The sequence below is a fragment of the Folsomia candida genome, unplaced genomic scaffold (genome assembly GCF_002217175.1).
Source record: "Folsomia candida strain VU population unplaced genomic scaffold, ASM221717v1 Fcan01_Sc003, whole genome shotgun sequence".
Lineage (NCBI taxonomy): Eukaryota > Metazoa > Arthropoda > Collembola > Entomobryomorpha > Isotomidae > Folsomia > Folsomia candida.
In genome coordinates, this window is record NW_019091195.1 from 3,039,831 (window position 1) to 3,060,959 (window position 21,129).

General features: G+C 36.6%; 3 protein-coding genes across 9 annotated transcripts; 2 read left to right on the plus strand and 1 right to left on the minus strand.

Moving 5' to 3' along the window:
- Positions 1–455: 455 nt before the first annotated feature.
- LOC110847957 (piezo-type mechanosensitive ion channel component) lies at positions 456–19,900 on the minus strand. 6 transcript variants are annotated; one of them, XM_035849185.1, is made up of 42 exons: positions 18,606–19,887; positions 17,616–17,796; positions 16,770–16,853; positions 16,572–16,700; positions 16,062–16,503; positions 15,818–15,989; positions 15,373–15,414; positions 14,975–15,059; positions 14,850–14,890; positions 12,871–13,203; positions 12,644–12,767; positions 12,384–12,556; positions 12,146–12,291; positions 11,966–12,059; positions 11,645–11,896; positions 11,298–11,562; positions 11,047–11,225; positions 10,766–10,970; positions 10,610–10,699; positions 10,370–10,538; positions 9,926–10,290; positions 9,712–9,852; positions 6,602–6,632; positions 6,377–6,525; positions 5,252–5,385; positions 4,864–5,166; positions 4,272–4,792; positions 3,999–4,202; positions 3,756–3,903; positions 3,622–3,669; positions 3,402–3,562; positions 3,221–3,307; positions 3,083–3,153; positions 2,841–2,900; positions 2,658–2,725; positions 1,819–2,251; positions 1,495–1,740; positions 1,140–1,416; positions 1,019–1,071; positions 881–948; positions 750–804; positions 456–669 (listed from the first exon to the last, which is right to left on the minus strand). In XM_035849185.1, the coding sequence occupies exons 2-42, from the start codon at positions 17,743–17,745 to the stop codon at positions 581–583; spliced, it is 6,867 nt and encodes a 2,288-aa protein (XP_035705078.1). In that variant the 5' UTR covers positions 17,746–17,796; positions 18,606–19,887; the 3' UTR covers positions 456–580. The 6 variants fall into 6 exon arrangements, 5 of the variants coding, with proteins under 5 accessions (XP_035705078.1, XP_035705079.1, XP_035705076.1 ...); XM_035849186.1 differs by having other exon boundaries at positions 12,384–12,553; positions 18,163–19,887; XM_035849183.1 differs by having other exon boundaries at positions 18,163–19,887.
- Positions 6,653–9,511, plus strand: LOC118434830. 2 transcript variants are annotated; one of them, XM_035849191.1, is made up of 5 exons: positions 6,653–7,059; positions 7,138–7,272; positions 7,357–7,852; positions 7,927–7,982; positions 8,525–8,869. In XM_035849191.1, the coding sequence occupies exons 1-5, from the start codon at positions 6,926–6,928 to the stop codon at positions 8,538–8,540; spliced, it is 837 nt and encodes a 278-aa protein (XP_035705084.1). In that variant the 5' UTR covers positions 6,653–6,925; the 3' UTR covers positions 8,541–8,869. The 2 variants fall into 2 exon arrangements, with proteins under 2 accessions (XP_035705084.1, XP_035705083.1); XM_035849190.1 differs by lacking the exons at positions 7,927–7,982; positions 8,525–8,869 and adding an exon at positions 9,198–9,511 and having other exon boundaries at positions 6,655–7,059.
- Positions 13,214–14,848, plus strand: LOC118434829. Its single transcript, XM_035849189.1, has 4 exons — positions 13,214–13,420; positions 13,480–13,651; positions 13,729–14,033; positions 14,110–14,848. The coding sequence occupies exons 1-4, from the start codon at positions 13,318–13,320 to the stop codon at positions 14,718–14,720; spliced, it is 1,191 nt and encodes a 396-aa protein (XP_035705082.1). The 5' UTR covers positions 13,214–13,317; the 3' UTR covers positions 14,721–14,848.
- Positions 19,901–21,129: the final 1,229 nt, after the last annotated feature.

Consider the following 21,129-nt stretch of genomic DNA (forward strand, 5'->3'; position numbering starts at 1 on the left):
AATAAATATTAAGAAATAAAATCCATAAAGCAAGCTCATAAATTTATTTTCATCTCTATAATTCTTTTAACCAGAAAAAAAACAAATTCAAATTTACAGTATGTCATAGTCCAAACTCTTCAAAATGCATAATATTTTTATGGTTGATTTTTTTACTTTCAACTTGAAAATTATGTTCCAAAATAAATATTCCTCCTTCAAATGCATAATATATTTGTCATGAACAAAGACGAGTTGCAGTTCATGTGTTCATGAGGTTCGCAGTGGCTTTTCATGAATGAATCATATCATTTCATCACGGGATTCAACTCAACCTCATGAGTTCTGCTGTGGAGTGAATAAATAGTGTAAATAAGTATGATGAATGCGGATGCAATACTAATTTATTCTTTTGTGAATGTAAAAATACGCAGGTTTTATAGAAAATTAAGCCTATACGTGAAATTTTATACAAATTATAATAATTCATGTTCCGAGGAACAATTATTTATTTGATAACTCACGTGACAATGTTTATTTTTACAACGTACAAACAACACGTAAACATATAAAAAGAAGGGGGGTTTTAAAAAAGTCTATATTATTCATTTTTGATTTCAGTTTTTGGACGAGTCCATTTAATCAACGTTTCGGGACTTCTATACAAAAAGATGAGTTTTGCAAATAGATCTGCAGGTTCAATAAAAATTAATTAGTACTACATATTTGTTGTTTAATCAATAATGTCTCAAATTTAAAATTAAACAAACCTTCTTCCAAAGCTAATTCACCACTTTCACGAACCAAATAAATGTCCAAGCACAACTACAAGTCAAATAAAAAAAATACTACTTTACAAATAGGCTTACAAAAGACTTTATATATTAGGAATATCCTTTACCTGGAAAATTCTGTCTACATTTGGCATATCGTCAAACATGATGAGAAACGAGATTCCGGAAAAGAAACCTGTTTAGCCAAAAATTAGTGAACTATTCGTTCCTCGTTAGATTACATTAATTTGTAAAATTTTACTTACCTCGAACAAATTTACTCGCAACCAGTACGAGCGTTGTGTAGAGGCCGATAATGCTGTGATATAAAGAGAAAGACTGTCAGAATTGAATAACTAATTAAATATTTTATCGATTTTTGATTACCCTCCTCCAGAAATGAACGATAGCGTGGGTGGGAAAGCCTTCTCATTAAAAGTGTAAAGGTTCAGATGTGCACATCGGTCTGAGAGAGGGAGACCGTGAGATTTTTCCTGCTCATTGCAATCCTCCTCCACCACCCACCACTCCTCCCCGTTCACACTCCTCTCCAACTTGAGCGTCAAATTTCGAAGAACAGCATTGGAGGCCGGAACATTCGTGATGGTGGAATCAACCGGTTGCGTCATTTTATTGAATCGCCAATGACGGTCGTCAATCAAGGCTACGGATAAAAAATGAGACATTAAGTAAACGTCCATACGAAATATGTACATAAGTATAGGCAAGTAATCAGAATCACCTTGGTTGAGGGCATACGCTACTTCTGCTTTTCCCAAGTTCGAAACCCGCAAAACCTTGGGAAAAGCTGACATAATTTTGATGGGCTGCGTAGAATTTCCAGTCCCATTGATCATTTGAATAATATTTTCTCTGTTTTCAGGAGTCAACTTAATTTCGTCCCCCTTTCCGCGAGCAATCCCTTGAACATTTGGGTTGGACGAGTCCCTCGAAACCGCCCATGTTAAACGAACACCGACAGAGTTATCTGCGAAAATTTTAGACAATTATTGCAGTGAGCATGTACATACATCTGAATTTAATGGGACTAGTTTATGTCGCCCACCTTTTGAACTGAGCTCCTCTATCAACTTTTCCTTGCTGGGAGGTGATATCCCCCACACCCCAGAGCTATTTCCGTTGAGTCTGGCAACCCAAACGTCCTCCCACTCGTAATTGGATAAAAAGTTGAGTCCTGATTTATCCTTCCGGTAAAAGTACTCCAAGTTTTCCCAATTCGCGTTGGAAAATTGCTGAAGAGAATTTTTCTGAGCCGACATTGTGTAAATTGGTTGGTAGCTTCCCAGAGTTATTTCAAGTGATATGTCCAATGGTTTGTTTGCAATTCCGACCGTGTTACCCAACGCAAAGAGGACGAGTGGGAACCAAATGATGGCAATTATGAGAAATAGTGAACCACCACCAATAGTGTATTTTGACCACCGTGGTTTCGATTGGCCTCTTCCTTGAGGATACTCTTGCTCAACGCGTCTTTGACACTATGCAAATAAGACGTAACAAATGTGAATCTCGTAAATTGTGAAATAATGAGGGTTTTCACGTCAACTTCGTAACTGTCGTAACTGTCGTAAATAGCGTAAATTTACGACATCTATGAAAATTCCATGCTTACGAAGCTTCGTAAATATACGCTAGGTTGAGACATCTTTTTCGTTCGTAAAAAAATTTAGTAAGCATAAAAAATCATGATGTTTCGAACACCATAGTTACCGATGATATTAGGCAAGGAAAAATGTGAAATAATTTTTACAAAATATTTTTTACGAAGGGTCTTTCACGTCAACCCGTCGTAAATGACGTAAATTTACGAATTTTATTTTACGAATCCACAGTTACGAAGGTCGTGAAAACCCTCAATAATTACGTGGGTACTTATCAAATTACCTTAAGTTGAAATATATGGGCGAAAATATCTTCAAGCTTTAACCAATCCGAGAGCGTCATGCTTGTCTCTGAAATATAAATTGAACAGTAAATTCCTTACTTCTTATCCGAACGATAAATGCGGATATCTTAATGATGAGCGTAATGTTGACTATTAATATTAAATGTAAAAAAATATCTTGCCGGTCCAAATCCAGTCCATCAATGCTCTTAATTCAAATAAGAATGGAACTGCCATAAAACTGTATGGAAAATTTTAGAGACTAAAATTAGCAAACGCGTCATAACGTTAGGTGAGAAATACGAACCATGAAAAGTGTACTCACCCTGTAAACGTAGGTTGGTCGTGTAAAAAGTATAATTACTTAACATCTCAAACATTACGGATTAAATATTTTTTAATTGTTTTACTATGTATAAATTACCCTTGAAAAGGAACATGTTCAAGTAATTATACTTTTTACACAAGAAATTCCCCAAAATTCTGGTGGGATATCTGTAAAACAAACATTAACCCCACTATAGCAAGGTTATTTCAAACATTACCATCGTTTATCGCTTACCCAGAACGAATTTGATATGCTGAGAGCAACAAATATATGCACTTCACAAAGTACCACATTTGTGGAGGAAGATTTGCATTGAAATCTCTACATGTAAAAATTGTGTATTTCATTTAAAGTTGTAAATCTGCTGGTATTATGGAGAAATTACATGGTAAGCTTCTCTATTCAATGTGCTTACCTTTCTGTAACTGATGGAAGTATAAAAAACATTGCTATGTGTACGAATGTAGCAAGAGCGATTTGAAAGAAGAATTTTCCCATGATATCTTTCCTCAAGTACAATGCTCTGTCAATGACTATGAGAGCGAATTGCAAAATAACCATGACCAGAAAGGGTACCTGTAATCAGTTAGTCAAATATCGGGATTATTATTCCATAAATTAGGTTATTGTCATACCGGAACTTTGTTCTCTTCTAAGTAACGGCTCACATCACCATCTTGAGACTGTGCATAATAATTCCGCAATAATTATACCCAATAGATGTCATTCAGCAAATCTAGAGATTATTTGCACAAGACCAAAAACTTACTCCAAATGACGCAAATCCAAAAATGACCACGAGAAAGTTGAAAAAGTCACACATAAACATGTAGGAATACACATCTACTTTCACTTTGTACTCAAGATTGAGGATTTGCGAGAAAAATATTTGGATTGATGAGACGTACTTTGTGACACTGTGAAACAATGGAATTGTAGTCAATAATGATGCTTAAATAATATCGTATTGTGCATGACGGATAAAGGTGCACAATTTTACAAGTCAACATACCATAGTTTAACATAACTAAAATAATTAATTTCTTCCCAGAGAACTCTATCCACTAATTTTTCGTCCGATGAAGACGACGCTGACGTGGAATTTGTTTGTTGCTGTTGTAATCGTGCTTGATGTTCTTGTTGTAAAGCCATCAATTGTTGCTGCTGCTGTTCTAACTGTTGAAATTTGAGCTGTTGAGTAGAAGAGTTATTTTTCCTGCATAGAAAAAACCTTATGAATTGCATTTAATTTGATGGTAGCTTTAATAAGATGAGAATTGCTTACCAAAGTCCAAGCGACTTGAGCATAAATCGGTGGAAAAATACAACCATGAGTAAGACCACGTCGTAAACCGCATATTTCTCTTGTTTCTCAATTCCAAGGATTTTGGGAGGCCAAAACGGATCTTTCTTTACTTGAATCGCTTTTCCATTCCAAGGAAAAAAGTCAAATTGGAAAAGGTATTTTAGGACCACCATGGCTTCTGTGTAAGCAATAATGGTGACCCAGAACGTCTTTGTAGGTCTTGGAACGGAGAGTGATCCCCAAAGTAGGACCATCAATGGCAAAGGAAGTGACAAGATACTTGCAGACTTGATTTGGTTCAGAAAAACGACAAAGTAGCAGACTAGGTCGGAATGCGAGATGATCACATACCACAAGGACACAACAAGTTTTATAAAAGCATTCGATTTTTCCTCTTCCTCCTCTTCGACTTCCTCTCTCAAGTCGATAACGGTTTGCAAATCGTCCCTGCTTTCATCAATATTCTCCGAGGATGATGACGACGACATGCTGTCCTGCTCCTATACAATAACCACGAAATTACTAGTGAGCGACCCATCACATAAAATACTGTATTTATAATTATACTTACTTTTATAGCACTCCTCTCTTTTGTCAAACACTTTGACACATGTCGATAATCTTTGGAAAACTTATCCAACCAACTTGTCATGCTCACCATGAGACTTTCGACCAGAGCCCAACTGAATCGCATATAACCATAAAGGCGTTTCCAAACTGTGGGCTTTTTTCCTTGTGCTTCTCCTCCGTCGTCTTCTTCCTCTGCAATTTCATCTTCTTCCCCCACCGATGCACGAGACGCTTTTCGAAGGAAGGAACGTTTCCTTGTAGCAGCAGCAGCAACATCCCCGGTTTTCAATGCAGTGCTCATCAACTAAAAGAAATTCAAGGAACGAGTATTGATTTATTAAGCAATTTTTCCCGTGCTGATTTATAGTTCCATCATTATCTGAGCTAACCTCGCTAATAGTAACTCCAGAAGAATGTCTTTTGTTTGCAACTTCTTCGTCGTCCTCCTTGTCCTCCTCGTCATCAATCATGCCAATGTTATCGTCCTCATTGTTGAACATGTAATAATCTCCTGAGCGGATTGCTGTGTATGCGACAAATAACACAAACACACGTTCATTGCTATCTTTCAAAATATATCAATCAAAACCAAAAACTAAACATAACGAGGTTTGTTTGTAACATAAACTTGCAAATAAGATTATAAGCCAAGGAAGCAGATTAATCGTTATTATTATAACACGCAGGTTTCAAAAATTATTTACCCGCATCAAACAAATTAAAAAGCAATATATGTTTTATTTCTAAATCTCTAATCTAATCAAAAAGTTAAAAATTGGAAATTTCCTCTCTAAAACAATTTACATGTGTGATGAGTGTAAAAACTTTTTCGTTTTTTGCTGCCCAGTCTCCTCTTTTGATAAAAGACCTCTTCCTCATCCTCCTCATCATCAAGGGGAAGTTGTTCATGAAGGTGTTTTTCACCTTTGTCATAAAACTCGGTATCGTCGAATATCTTGACGTCGCCTTCGTCCTCCTCCTCGAAGAAGCCGCCGACGGAGAGGGTGACACATCCGGCGGACGAGGGGGTGGGTGTGATGAGTGAAAGGGTTGCCAGCGGAGCGAGCAGCACTTTCTCCTCTTCTTCTTCAAGGCTCATCATCATTACCGAGGAGTCTTTACGCTGCGATAAGGTATCGAACATGCACAACATTCACTAACACATCAACCAACAATTTCTCAAAAACTATTTAAAAATCTATATTTTGTTTTCAAAAAGGACAAATTGGACATGACATTCGTGTAACGAAAGACAAGAACAATTTCACAATATCACATGCTTGACGCACTACTAAAGGGATCCTTTTCAGATTGCATAATATTTTATATGCACATGATTGCATAAATATTTAGTTTTATAGAGTAAGAGCAGACTCACCCATGAAATACAAGACAATTCACCGTTAGCAAATACAATACTTACAAATCCAGAAAGCAGCAGTACAAACAAGAATATTATGGTAGTACACATTATGTGCACATGATGGTAAAAAATGCAAAGCCGGAAAATATACCGTCGAAATGGTTATCCTTATTATTTTGCTTGTCATGTGTTGCTTTAATTCGGTCCATTTTCATCTTGATCTTTTCCAATACTTGTTTTTCGACTTCTTCCTGTTGGCGGATTTGGTTTTGCATGAGTTCCTCGATTAGTTCGGCCCCTCTGTGTAAATAATGAGTTTTGAATATCAATTTATTGCAACAAACCAAAAATACTGAATTGCTTTCCTGTTGAATACCTGGAGGCTAATTTAGCTTGAACTTCAGTTTCTGTGAAAAAAAGCAACACAATTGTATTATTCAAACTGATAGGTTATTTGTGTTTTCATGATATCAGCCAACGCTTAAAAATAAACAACGCGTTGCATCTAGAAAGGACGCTTCCAAGATAAGAATTCAGCGTTGTATTCTCCTTTTGCTTGCTTGTTGGAGTTCATAGTATAAACTCCATACCCTCACCAACTCTCAAGCTAGAAGGTCGTTTCTCTCGCTCACAAGTTTAAACTAGTTCCGGTAAATAAATATTTTCTGACGTTTAACAAACAGTTTGACATTATTTAAAAATGAGTAAAAGGACGAATAAGAGCGACTCTGGTAAAAAGAAGAAACCAAGACTGGTAAAGGAGGAACCGGGCGCAGAAGAGTCACCATCAATTTCTGACCCCACCCCGTCCACATCGAGGTCAATTTCGAAAGCGTAAGTTTGAAGTGCAAAACATTTGTAATCATTGTGCGACTATTTAGTTTCTAATCATGATTAATGTTTAATTTTTAGAAGTCTTAAGCAAAAAGAAGAAAGGAAAAAAAATCTAGAAACGGAAAAGTTTAAATGCATCATTTGTGGCAAGATTTTTATAACAAAATCTTTTCTGGACGCACATACGGCCAGAGTTCATGTAATGGATGACTTGTGAGTTAAATGCTTTATTCATCTACAACGCAAATAATTTACTCGTAGTTAATTAATAAATATTTTTACTATTATTTTTCCTAGATCGAACTCAGTTCTTGGTCAGGTTAACCCGTTTAATGTTGAACGAGTGACGCCGCTTCAAATGTGGGGAAGCGAAGAGGAAATTGTTCAAACCCCAGAAAGGAAGAAATTATTCGACAACTATGACAAGCACAGGAAGTTGACTTTTGCGCAACAGAAGAACAAAAATATATCCTCAGTCTATCTAGTCCTCCTCATTCCAGAGCCGTTCCTGTACAAAAATGGGAAACAATTGGCAGCAAGAGAGCTTAAGGCGTGGCTAAAAGCCAATCAATCCAAAATCCTACATCTTTACTGGTACATTGGGACAACGGTTGGGAGCACTGTTGGAATTGACCAACGACATTTTGCGAAACGAATGATAGATTTGTCGCCAATTTACGACTACAAAATCAACAAGGGATTCAGAGCATTTCTCGTGAAGCAGTGGGTATTCTCTTCTCTCGAAAAGGATGAAAATGTGAGAAGTGCTAAACTCTTAGAAGCATGGATTCAGGTAATTTCTAATTTTCCTACTGTTGATTTTTTAGCCAGACAAATGATTTTATATGTATTTTGACCATGGTATAGGCAGTAGGATTGATTTTCAAAAATCAGAAGTTTGCATTGCCACCCCATTTGCTGAAGTACATCATCCTCAACCATAAACAAGGTCCCTAAAAAGGGGAAATCTTAGTGAGGGAGTGCAATCACAACTAATAAATAAAATTAGATTGGAGAATTTTTGCATCACCGCTCTCGGTACCATTTTTACTGGATGCAGTATAAATTTTTCTTTGCATACGCATGAATTCTTAGTTTTATTGAATAAATTGAGGAAGGAATACATTTTTACTGTGTAGTGAACGAGAAGTGGGTTAAATTAACTGAGGTAGATATGTAAGATATAATGGCTAAATAATTCTGAGCTACGTATTTGTTTAAAAAAATATACAAATTTCAACTTCATATATTAATTTGGCTACTCTATGCAAAATCATCGAACCTTTTGAGGGAGCAAGTGTTCTATTTAAACGATTAATGCTTCCAGTAATAAAAATGGTACCGAGAGCGGTGATGCAAAAATTCTCCAATCTAATTTTATTTATTAGTTGTGATTGCACTCCCTCACTAAGATTTCCCCTTTTTAGGGACCTTGTTTATTTATAACTTTTAATTGGGGAATTAGATTGTCCATTGGATGACTGCATTGCACTACCCCTTTTCAGTAGTTTGATCCGGAATAATTTTATTAAATTCTGGGTGTTTAAAATTGAATAAATCCGTTATTTCTTAACCGATTTATATCATTTTGGTCAAAATGTCCGGCCTAGATTACTAAACACCAAAAGACCTGATCTGGAGGTGCAAAACCAACAACAATTTCACGCAGTTTACCAAGCATGTTACAGAAACAATTAGTTATGCTGTTTACAGTTTTGAATGTAATTTGTTTTCAATTTATTAGTCTTGCGTCGTTGTCAATGGCAATGATTCGTAGCACGAGCAGGAATTTCTGAACTTCAAATTGGAATAACTAAGCCAATTCTTAACGGATTTTGATATATTTATACTTAAAATTTTCGGGATAAACTGCCCTACAATTCGTGGGTATCAAACTTTTGATAAAGTTTGCTAGTAACTAGCAATAATTACAAATGTGTTTCTAAGGCTACATTTTTGCCCATAATTCCGGTCAAGATCACGTAATCCCTTAGTCGGATCAGATCCCGTTTCTATATTATGTAACAATAATCGGTGCAAAATTTCATCAAAATCGATTGAAAAATGACTGAGATATCGCAGATGGTCACTTTTTTGGGGTGGGTCAAATGCATACTTAGTAATTTTTTCGTTGTTAGGTATTTGCCTCACTAAGAAAAAGATTGAGGAACCTTTCTACAAACTGGATCGAACTGTTAGGGAAAAAGCATACAACATTGCTGGAAATTTTAACAAACCTTTACTATGTTTTGATGATAATTGTAGTGTCGCGCATCATATCACTCCGCATTTTAAAGAGATTGGGGGTGTTAGATGCAAGGGTGAGGGGATAATTGATTTTGAGGGTGAGAAAATTGTAAATGTTAAGTGGGATGGAGTTCATGTGAATGAAATTGTTGAGATCGGGGAGGATGGAAAAATTATTAAAGATTAGGGCAGTTGTATTCCGTTTCAATTTTTACATTCCACTTTTTTACCGTATTCCGTAAGTTTGATTTGTATACCTGATGAATTATAAATTGTATATGATACTGACTAATTGTATTTCAATGCATATTATTAATGAATTTAATAAATTGAGTATGTCAAACTAGTTTTTTCCCAGTTTCTCATCATTGAATTAATTGTAGTGCAATTTATAAATGTAGTTACCCGCACGAATGTGGAAAAAGTAGTAGCTGAAGAATATTCTTCGCTGAAGAATGAGAAAGGCGAACGTGATGCCGTCCCACACCATTCCTGCTTCATCATGCGGTACATCACACTGTTGATTGCTTGACCCGTCCAAGAGACCTACATGCATATATATTTTTCAGAAATGGTACACAATTGTTTCGGTACAGATTAATTGCATATCAAAACAAACCTCTGTTGATTTCGTAGGAACTTTCACTCTTGAATTTGTTAAGACAAGCAATTCCAAACAGTTGAATGAGCCAACAAAAGTTGTACTGCAACGCAGGCAAGAATACGCAACCCACGAGTTGTAATAAACACTTGATGCAGATGACGAAAACATTATAAGACAGAAGAATATTCCATCGCTTGATAATGTCAACTTTCTCTCGAAGATAAAACTCATTCCCTTCCCAGAGAAAGATGAAACTTCCCACGAGATATCCAAGAGCAAATAAGTTCACTCGATTAGTCCCCGTGAGAAATATAATGCCCAGAGTGAGCCAGTAGAAGGAGAGCAAGACCGACTTTTTGATACTGTTGAGCGTTTTTTGTCTAAAAATATGTATATTAAATAATTTAAGTAAAATATACAAAGTTCAATTGGCGAAACTATCGTTTGTTTGCAACATACTCTTCACGGACGGTGTGACTTGTGGAAAGGAAATCCGGGGTTGGATTAAGATTTCCTTCTACCGTGTTTGATAAAATTTCATCATTTGATCCAGCCTCGCCCTCCAAAGCTTCTTCAGCTCGGAACACTTTATGCTGGCAAGTGCATATTAGGAGGAGTATAAAATCCGCTGAAAAACAGTATGGAAAATATAATACTACTGGTCATAGAATGACTAACTTTTGTACGGGGCTGACTTACGGACAAGTCTTGAAATGTCCGGAGGTGCTACAAAGTCTGGTAAGAACAACCACCCCTTAAGTTCGGGATCCAGCGGAGTCCACGGGTAATCTAAAGATTTTCAGTGATATAATTCTCATTTTTCTGCCGATGGATATCAATTATAATTGTTCTTACCAACACACAAAAACGGCGGAATTCCGACACTAGAGAGATATTGCAGGGGAAGCAGTATTGTCAAAAAAGTTATGAATGGCATCCAAATTTTAAATTGGAGTTGCTTTCGGCTCATCCAAAACATTGGGACGAGCCAAGCAGAGTATAAAACAGAAAAAAAGTCGAGGCGTGTTCCAATTACTAGAACCAATGTTACTAGTGTGGTCTGCAACAGGGATAATGTTATATTGTGCCATTTATTGTATGTTATCGTGTATAATTTGTACAGATTTTGAACATACCTCGACACCAAATTTATGAAAAATATAGTTTACAAGGAACTGGACCATTGGAATCAATCCTTTGTCTGCATCTGGACGTGTAATGTTTGGGAACACAATGTTATCAGTGCCAGCAGCTCTGCGTCGAAATTGACGACGAATCTTTATAACTCCTTGGAGCGTTAAAATTGCAATCAAGCCTAAAAATGAATTCGTAAAGTTAGTTAATGTATGTGATGAGAAACGTATGCAGACTCTCGATAAGTGCTTACCAATATATCCGCTAAGGATGGATATGAGTGAGTTAAATCTTTCCCCATCAATCTTAAAGAATCCCAACCATTCAGCGTCATTTTGCTGTGTAGCGTTGCACCCATCATTATTGTATGCAGAGTGTTCAATGTAGTCTATCTGGTAAATCATCTTTAGCAGGAACAAGATACAAATGTAAATGGAGCAAAGGTGAATTAACATTGTCTGCAACGAAACCGTTGCAATCACTGCAAAAATGCAGAGCGGAAAGTGTAGCAAACTTTTCTGAAATGCGAATGTTGTCAAATATTAAAGTAAATACGATTAATAAACATGAAAACTAAACAAGTACGAAATGAATACTTACATCAAAGACACTCAGAATGAAAACGGAGGTGATGACAATTTTGCCAATGTGGATTTCCAACAACTTCCAACATATTTCAGATCCCACTTTGTAAACCAGAACAGCTTTTTTGTACATGATTTTTGCATAGAGCTTAATAGATTTAGTAAAGTTCTTGTTGTCTTCCACGATGATTTCTTCGGGCGGAGCTTCTTCTGCTGCATGCCCAATAATTTCTGATATTTTGAGGAAATCTTTGTGAAAATAGTGAAGCTGAAAAATGCACACAACAAATCATACTCGTTTCTAATTCTGTTCGGATTCCTTTTAGCGTGACTTTACCTGAATTACAGTGATGATTAGGAAAAATGTTGGTGTGAGAAGTCGAACGAATAAGTCCCCAGTATCAAATTTTTCAAGTCCAATATCTTTTTGTCTGAATAAATAATTTCGTATCGTTTACTTTAGTCAACTATAAACAATAAGCATGTATTCGCTAGACTAAGGACTGGTTAAACTTACAGTTGTTCAGGTATCCCAGTTTTATTCAGATACTGTGGAATATCCTCAAATTGATAAGTGTAGATAAGTACCAAAACGAGCATTGAATAAATGATGACGGTGAGCCAGAACGAATACAACATTCTGCGCCAGCAATTGTAGGACAGCTACAACAATCCAAAATGGTTAACTGTTATAATCACATATCTTTAAACCAGATATCAACCTGACTGAAATTTAAATACTCTAGATTTCATACCTGGAATGTGATAATGAACACAAGAAACAGAGCCATGTACACGATTCTGTACAAAACCACTTTATCTCCCCCTCCAAGTCCTATAATGAACAGCATAATGGCAACCACCCAAATCCATAGCTTTATCAAAATGCTCTTCAACCAGTGTTCCTTCCCTTTGACTATAAGCTCTGCTGGACAATGGAAACAGCATAAAAATTTCTACTCCAATAACATAATGTACACAGACCATAATTTCTAGTAAAAACATAAAGTTACACCTGGTTGATTTGATACCACAACGCGGAAGGATTCTTGTGCCGCATTCTCAATGAGACTAGAAGTCGTAGTCTTTTCGGTAACATATTGACGAAGAGTGATCCAGAACATTACGGCATAACAACTCTAACAAACAAGAAGCCATTGCAATTTTCCTTGAGTTATTTAAAAGTTAAAATGTTTCATACTCGTCATTGTATTGGCAATACTATTGAAATTTGTATCACACCTTGACCATAATGGCCTTAAAGCAGTTGGGATCCTTCGCCAACCCTATTTCGGTTAGATTAATTCCATCAATGAATTTAGGAAAGTCGTATTGCAAGCAGTACACATATTGGATAAGCAGCAAGATTTCCGCATAAATGACCAATATCGGGGATGAAAGTAACATCGCCCGTCTCTGATTTGGGAACATCCAGAGCAAACAGGCCGCAATGAGGAGAATGAAGGTCAACCATGAATGATAGGTGATTGACCATGCCATCATTATGATATTGGTTCCAATGTAGCTGGATTTTATAAAGAGATTTAATGTCTTCAAAAGGGCGGTGGTGAAGAGCTGGAAAATAGAAATTAATTAAATGAGAAATGTTTACACCCGCGCACACTAAAAATAATAATCTTGCAATAAATCTGACACGTTTTGTACAAAAAAATAATCAATCATTAAAAAATGAATTTTGAAGGGACCCCACCCCCTGCAGGCAGTGCTTTCCGATTTGAAAAAATAGAAGGAGGAATATGGTTTGGACTAACGGATTCAGCAGTTTCAAAAGGTCAGCTCCACTAAATTTGTGCCTTGGATAATATGTAAAATTTTGATTATTTAATGCAGATTATTGTCAATATGGCATGGAGTGGACCGACCCCAATAAAATCCTCACTGATGATAGGTCAATTGCATTCAGTTCACAAGACATGTACAAAGCAGCATCAGCTGTCCAAACGAATTCGACAAAAGAATCGTCCCCTGAGTCGCGGGAACTGTGCAACGGGTGTAGTCTTCGGTACATACTCATAGTTTAAAAAATATAGCAAATAATTGTTTAATATAATAAATATCAATCGTGTTTGTTTGATTTAGTGACTTGTTTTTACTACACTGGACAATAAGACCCTTTCATCTCTATATTTATACGTCGTCGTTCCAAGAAGCATGTTGGATGAGGTATGCCCTGAAGGACTTGTTTGACGCATTCGGGGTCATCATGCCCAGTGAATGTTTGAAGCTCATTCTCCCTCATGCGGATCAATTGTTGAAACATTTATCGACTATACCGGAACTGGCTAATTTAATGCCTGAAGAAACTCGCCGTCTGAAGGGGAAACCAATGTCCCAATTACTGCGGCGAAAAATGTTCCTTGAATTTGCCATCAAATATTCAACATGTAAAGCCTTATCTAATTATTATTCTGATGTCTATTTTCATCCCGGCACCAATTAATTTAAATAATTCCATTCCAGTGACGGAAGAAGAGAATATTTCTGAACCAGTGAGTGAACGGTCGGTCATGATGGAAATAAGTGAACAGAAAGTTTACAACAGAGTCGGGAAAGGACATTTGGCCCCCACAACAGTAAATAATCAAATATCAGACTGGCTTCTTCAGAAATACGAGCACGTTGACGACCGAGAGAAATGGATTCGAAAATCAGTTGTACATGAAGAATATGTTAATCAATTTCCACATCCGGATCCAGAAAAAAAATTGGTTAAACAGAAACTCGGCGCCCTTTTTAATTCGACATTTCCTATTGCAACAACCAGACACCTCGGCCACATAAACCGTTACGAGGTGTATGCAAACATTCGACGCAAGATTCCCGACGCCACATCTCAAGAGAACATGACAATGGGTACTATTGTTAAAAAGGAAGACAAAATTGAAAACAAAAAAAGTGAACCCGTAGAAATTCATGTCATGGTCTCATTTGAAATACTTGATTCTATTGTTGAAGTAGGAAAAAATGTGATACAAAAAATCTCAGATAATTGCGACGTCAGGATTACGATCCCGAAATCCAAACAGAAATGTAACCGTGTTCAGGTCGAGGGAGATAAGGTCAATGGTTGAAAAGGCAAAAAAATTGTTATTAGATTTAGTCAAGATTGTTGAGCAACTTAGTATGTAGTGACAATTTAAACACGTTTTTATGAATTATAACTTAACTGTGTCGAGCAATAAAATTTTTTCTTAAATTACCTGGAGATGTTTTGTGGACGCGGTAGTAATTGTTGACGGAGCTGTAATTCATTAACGTGCACGTCAAGTCAAACGTCCTTACGGATTGTTGGAGGTTGCATAAATTGTTGTGCTAAATTTCTTACGCCTTGAGCTACTCTGAGGTGGTGGTTGATGCTGCTGCTGTTGCTCAATAATGGAGCCATAATTATTCTCTCCAGACACCATAAGCTGAAAATAACAATTTTGACAATGTGAGATTTATGCATTAAAGCTTCAAAATGCAAATTCATGCAAATCAACATGACATGAAACAAACAGCAAGCAAATTTATTGACTAACTAACTACTACTAGTAGAACATTTAAATAAGCTACAATTAAAAAGCAAAAGCAAATTTTCTACATATAGCAAATCAAGTCGAGTAAGTTTGTATAATTTTTATGAAACAAAACATTATAAAAACGCCGTGCAAAAATTGTGCAAATATGTAAATAAGTACGTCACAAAACATGCTAAATTAAAAATTAAATAAAAAGTCATACAGGTACACGTTCACTACCGGCGCGTCTACGTTTATAATGACCCTGATAATAAAAATAAAATAATAAGTCATGTATTGAAATGTTGAAATGCAAAAATAAGTAAAATTGCAAAAGTAAAAACAAATGATGGTAAAAAAATGTAAAGAAATCTACGAATTTCGTATTATGCGATTAAAATTTTCAAAAGTTAATACACTTGATTTCTTCTTAAAGGTGTACTTTCTCCTAATCGTACTCCGCTTACTACCCCCACCACCCAGGGCTGCAGCAAAGATTGATGCACGTCTTTGTTGCTTGCAAAGGAATTAAGTTACGTTGTTAATGAATTAAAATTTGTTTAGAACTGTTATTACGAAGTATTTTATGAAATTTAGTTGACAAGAAGTAGTGACAAAGATTGGTTAATTCATTGGAAAGCTTGTACTGGATAATTTGTATTCATTACCTCGGGCGGATCCTTTCTCAGGAGAAAGTAAATCTGATACACTGTGAGGTGAAAGAGGAGCAGGATAGCGACAGGGCTCAGCCATGTGCTTAATTTTAGATTGTCATTTATGACGAGAACGCGGTCATCCTTGGTGCAATCGTACTCTACAAAATCCACCAGCCCCAGCAACCTAGAACACGTCACAGAAGGTATCAATCAGTAGTATTTTGGACAGACCACGTGTCATACGTTGCATATGTACCTCATGTTAAAATTGAAATCTATAAAGAGCCTCCCGAGACTGATCTGATAAACATACGTGGCCAGTATTTGGAGGAAAGCGTTGAAGCTTCCAATTGCAAAGAGGAAGATGAGAATCCGCTTTGAGAAGATGTTGAGTGACCAGGCAGTACACCCAAAGAGAAAAATTAGATAGTACGCCGAGTTTATTATGGATGGTTCGAGCGCTGCCGTGACCAAAAATAAGGTCAAGGTGACATAGCTGCCAAACTTTTTGTACACTGATTTGAACAATCGTTTGGGTTTGGTGTACGTCTTATTGTGGGTGTAGTAGTACACACAGGTTGTAGCTGCAAATAGGACAAGGTCCGGAAGTACCCATCGCATGATGTCCAGGGCATTCAGGGCGGATAAGGGAATGAGGGAAAATTGCTGAAAGAGTGTGCCCATCGTGATATTTTTACCTGAGCGGAGAAAATCAGTCAGGAGGGGTACACATTAATTATCATAATATAAGAATTATGGGACTCACATCCATATTGGAAAATTTGTATTTCATCCAGGAAATATCCATACGGAGGAAGTGAGAGCAAAACAATTTGGAAGACAAATTGGCTCAAAATTGCGAGGGTTGTAAGTACCAAAAGAATTCTTAAGTATCCTAATTATAGCACATACAAAATTGCATAAATTACACATACTAAACTTAACCTATTTAATCAAAACCCACCTCTCAACTTTATCCCAACAAACGGAAGACACAAATACAAGAGAAGGTAAAGGAAAGATGAAGCGCATGGACGAACAATGGAACCTACATTGAACACATCAGTTTTAAATATGTATCATAATCCCTAGTGACCTTCAACCACTTTAATTGCATAAACAAATTTCGACTCAATTAACTGTAAGTAACTGCGCATAATAGAGCTTTTAATTAGAAAGGATCACTTTGTGCCACTTTCGAATCTTCCTGATTAATTAATCCATTAAGACAAAGTGGTCTTATTTTAATTAGACAAGTCTGACAAATTGTAGTCTTAAGACAGTACATAAAGTTCAAAAGTTTGTTTGCATGCTTTGTTCTTCCTGCTCGTGTGGTCATAATGAGTTGAAATAATTGGGGCTTTCTCCCAAAGCCTTCTTCCAAATAGTTCGGAGAGAGCGAGGGAGAAAGTAGTAGCAGCAGCTGCCCTCATTTAATTCGGACTCACTTGGTCATTCAATTATGGTCTGTTACGTAACGTATTTAATTCCGTAACGCATTTCACCAAAGTGGTTTCACCCTTCCAGCAAAAACCCCTCTCTCTCATCTCAACTGGAACGGAAATGAGTTCAGTAGAACAACAAAACCATTGTGAATCTCGAGACTTTTCACAGAGCTAATAAACTTGTAATAAAACTGCTCCTACAAAACTACGCAGGAAGAGTAGAGTAGTAGATACCTATTATTTAGTAATACCTATGTCTACATGCTTTCATGACTACTTTGTTAATGGAGTCCATTTAAAGTAGAGTATCCAAGACTGAATAAGTAGGGATCAAGTATTTAGAAAGCTTGGAAAATTTGACTTACACGCGACGAGGACGACGGGGAGAAAGACGCGGATGAGGAGGATGGCCGAGATGGGAGGTTCCTCTTTCGCCCCGATGATCCGAACCACTCCCCCCACGCCGCCCTGCTCCCCACTTCCAATACTCGGCATTTCCTATGCTGTGGGGCTCGAGCACTTTGAGCAGCCCTTCATCCTTTCTCACTGCAAACAACAATTTAAGATTCTTGAGTCTGTAATAAGTCTATGAATAAATCGAAACAAGCACGTTTCGCCCTCTTATGAAACTCTAAAATCCCAATGTCACCCCGTTTTATTAAAAGTAATAAATAAACCCGAGAATTTGCAATATTGTCAAAATATCTATCTATTTATGAATTCTCTTTCTCTTTCGTAACCTCATAAATGGTAATGTTTACCGATTTAGCCCTGATAATAGTATATTCTCTAGAGAATAAAAAAATCTTTTCTAGTTTTCTACCCGATTGGACCTTTAATAGCGTTATGAGCTGAAGAAGCGTGATTGGAATAAATGCGGATGCTCTTCTCCTTCGACTTATCCTTAAATACCAGATTTTCTTGTAGATTATGAACTATGAAAATGGTAGTCAGTCGTCGTTCATAGTCATGAATGAATCTCTGGAATCAGGTCGATGGACGTTCCCGTCTGTTGATAATGATGCGGGTGGTGGTGGTGGTGGTGAAAAAATTGATGATTCACATTCACAAGGGAAGGAAAGCAAGGGGAAAGTTTGTGCTTTCACAAGGTGGGTAATAATTCCAAAATGTCAAACCATGAACCATTTCTTCCCGTCGTCGTCTCCTCTTGTTCTCGCAGCCTCCTGATTGTTATTGTTATCGCGTTTTACAACAAGGGTTCCCATATCAGTGCAAAGACGACGACCGAGAGAGGTAGCAAAATAAGAGGATAGAAAGTTGAGTGGCTGAGCCTTGCTTTCACCAAAAGTCGACAAGATCTTGATATACAACTCACATTGATTCATAATTCATACCATATTTGCCTCTGTCTAGGTCTTTCTGCACATCAGAAGGATAGTATCAATCCTGAAATGTATTCTTCTCCCCACTACAAGTATTGTTGCACTTGAATTTTAAAATCACTAATATTTTTGATGTTAGTTAATAATTTAAATTTTACAGTAGAAACAGCACGGAAAGTTTATTATTATTATTATCTATGCAGCATAGGTTGCACTCAATTCAAGTCAATTATACATACACTGCATGATGTTAAAAGAAACATTATGTATTGTTGATTCAGATTCACGTGAGCAGAAGAATAAACACATTTATGACGACGGTAACAAAGATTAAGAGATTTTAATACATGTTTCATATGCTAGTGTAAATTGAGCTAGATGTTAATTTGCATTTTAAATAGCATTTTTGTCACAACTCAATTTTATGTTTTTTATTTCATAACTTTTTTAATAGTGTTTTGTCATCCTTGGTGTTGCGTTACTTGTACCAAGCCAAAACTCGGAGTCTCCTGCTGCTGCTCTGTCTGAATTTCAGACTCTGAAATGCATAATGCATTTTACGCATTATTCTCCTAAAATAATTGTCCCCAGAAGTTTCACAAACACTTTTAAAGTCTTCCACGTTATATGCATAGGATTATTTTCACTAGCCATAAAGAGATCTTAAGTCAAGCTCTCTGCAATTACAACTGATCTTACAATCCAGCTGACACATGAAGAAATCTGGAACTGGGATACGTAATAGCTGCACTAAAGACAAGTCTGTAAAAGTAACTGACACATACAACTTCTGCAGATACGTTATTACATTAGTACTGCTTGGTTTTTGTGCATAATCAAGCCAAGTAAGTCAAGCAGTGGTTTGGCACTGTACATATATTGATGAATATATTACTACAAAGCTTGCTTCTTGTTTATCTTTTACAATGCTATCCATCCACTCAAAATGTGGGAGGATATCCAATCCTTTTAGCAGCTCTTCCACAACTGACTAACTATTACGTTACAAACACCACTTGGACAAGAATTCCATGCTAAAAAACCCGATCGAGTATGCATAAATGTATGTATGCATGCATGCAGCATGCGGATGTTGCATTTATTTTTTGGTGTAGAATCCTTGATTATATAACGCTCCCTCGTCGCCGTATGTTAAATGTAATAATAATAATATAAGCAGTTTGGAACCCGGTTCGGACGTCGCTGTTGCTGCTGCCGTAGCTCCGTTTTTCTGATATTCCATACTTCGAGATGACTCCCGTAATAAAAAAATAAGTTCACCTCCCGACAAAACTCAAACACCACTGAACCAAGTCGAGTAGCAGCAAGAAGAAGACTCAAAGATCAACTTTTACTCTTCTCTGAGTTTTGCGAGAGTTGGTAAAACAGTATGAAATTGAAGAGGAGAAAGGAGAGGCTTCATGCATGGATATACAAACATACATAGGTCGTGGTAGCTTTGTTTTTAACCATGTAATAACAGAATCATGACGACGACGATGGTAAATAAGACACGACTTACCTATATTAATGTAGGTCCCACTAGTTGTGTTATGATGTATGATCAACCCTGCTGACCTAAAACTTTGTTATCAATCACTTGGTCTTGTGCTGTGTGCGCTTGTACTTGGAATTCTATACACTGGATTTGTTGACAGCATTGAAAATATTGAGTATTTGGATAGCTATATAGTAATCATACTCATCTTCAGACAGACCAAAAATAATTAGGATTACAAATGAGTCCAAATGAGTCAAGTCCAATCCAGCTGGATATTTACATTTACATCATGATGAGTTTAGACGCAATGCACACAGTGTAATGATTTTTCTATTCATTTCGTTAGTAACTACCATTAGAGGTACTAAATTTAGTCATGTGTCAGCGGACAGGAAATAACAAAGTGCATGCATGGACAGATATATTTCGTGGTTGCATTCATTATTCGAATCAATGTTGGCGTTTAAAGTAACTCAAAAAGTAAGCACAATTATGATGCTTCAATGAGTGACACGGTATATTTACTTTGCATAATCCATGCAAAATTCATACATGTAGTACAGTCTGTGAAAGCTGTACTGTAATTCGCTCAAAGAGAAATAGAGGCGTTAATTCAGTTCATGATAATGACAAAATAATAAAAAATTTGAAAATGACGATATGATTCTAAATGCAGTTCATGACATCCTACCTCAGCCATTGTGGCATAGAATACAGATACCGATCGAGTGATAAAATTTAGTATGGATAGGACGTATGCAAGCACTCCGTTATGTAATACTATTTACGGCGGCGTACTCTGTATTTTCATGAGATATTATGTTACCCAGCTATATTCCTATAATTTTGTAGCTACTTTGTATTTAGGGTCAGCCTGTGGGTTGACCGATAAGAGAGTAATGGTCCATTCGTTGTGATAGGTACAGAAGCCTAATATAAGCTCCTGTCATTGTCATTTATCCTATTACACTAACATAATAATGTAATATCCTTCCTTTTGCTTTTATCATATCAAAATATTATCGGAAACCGAAT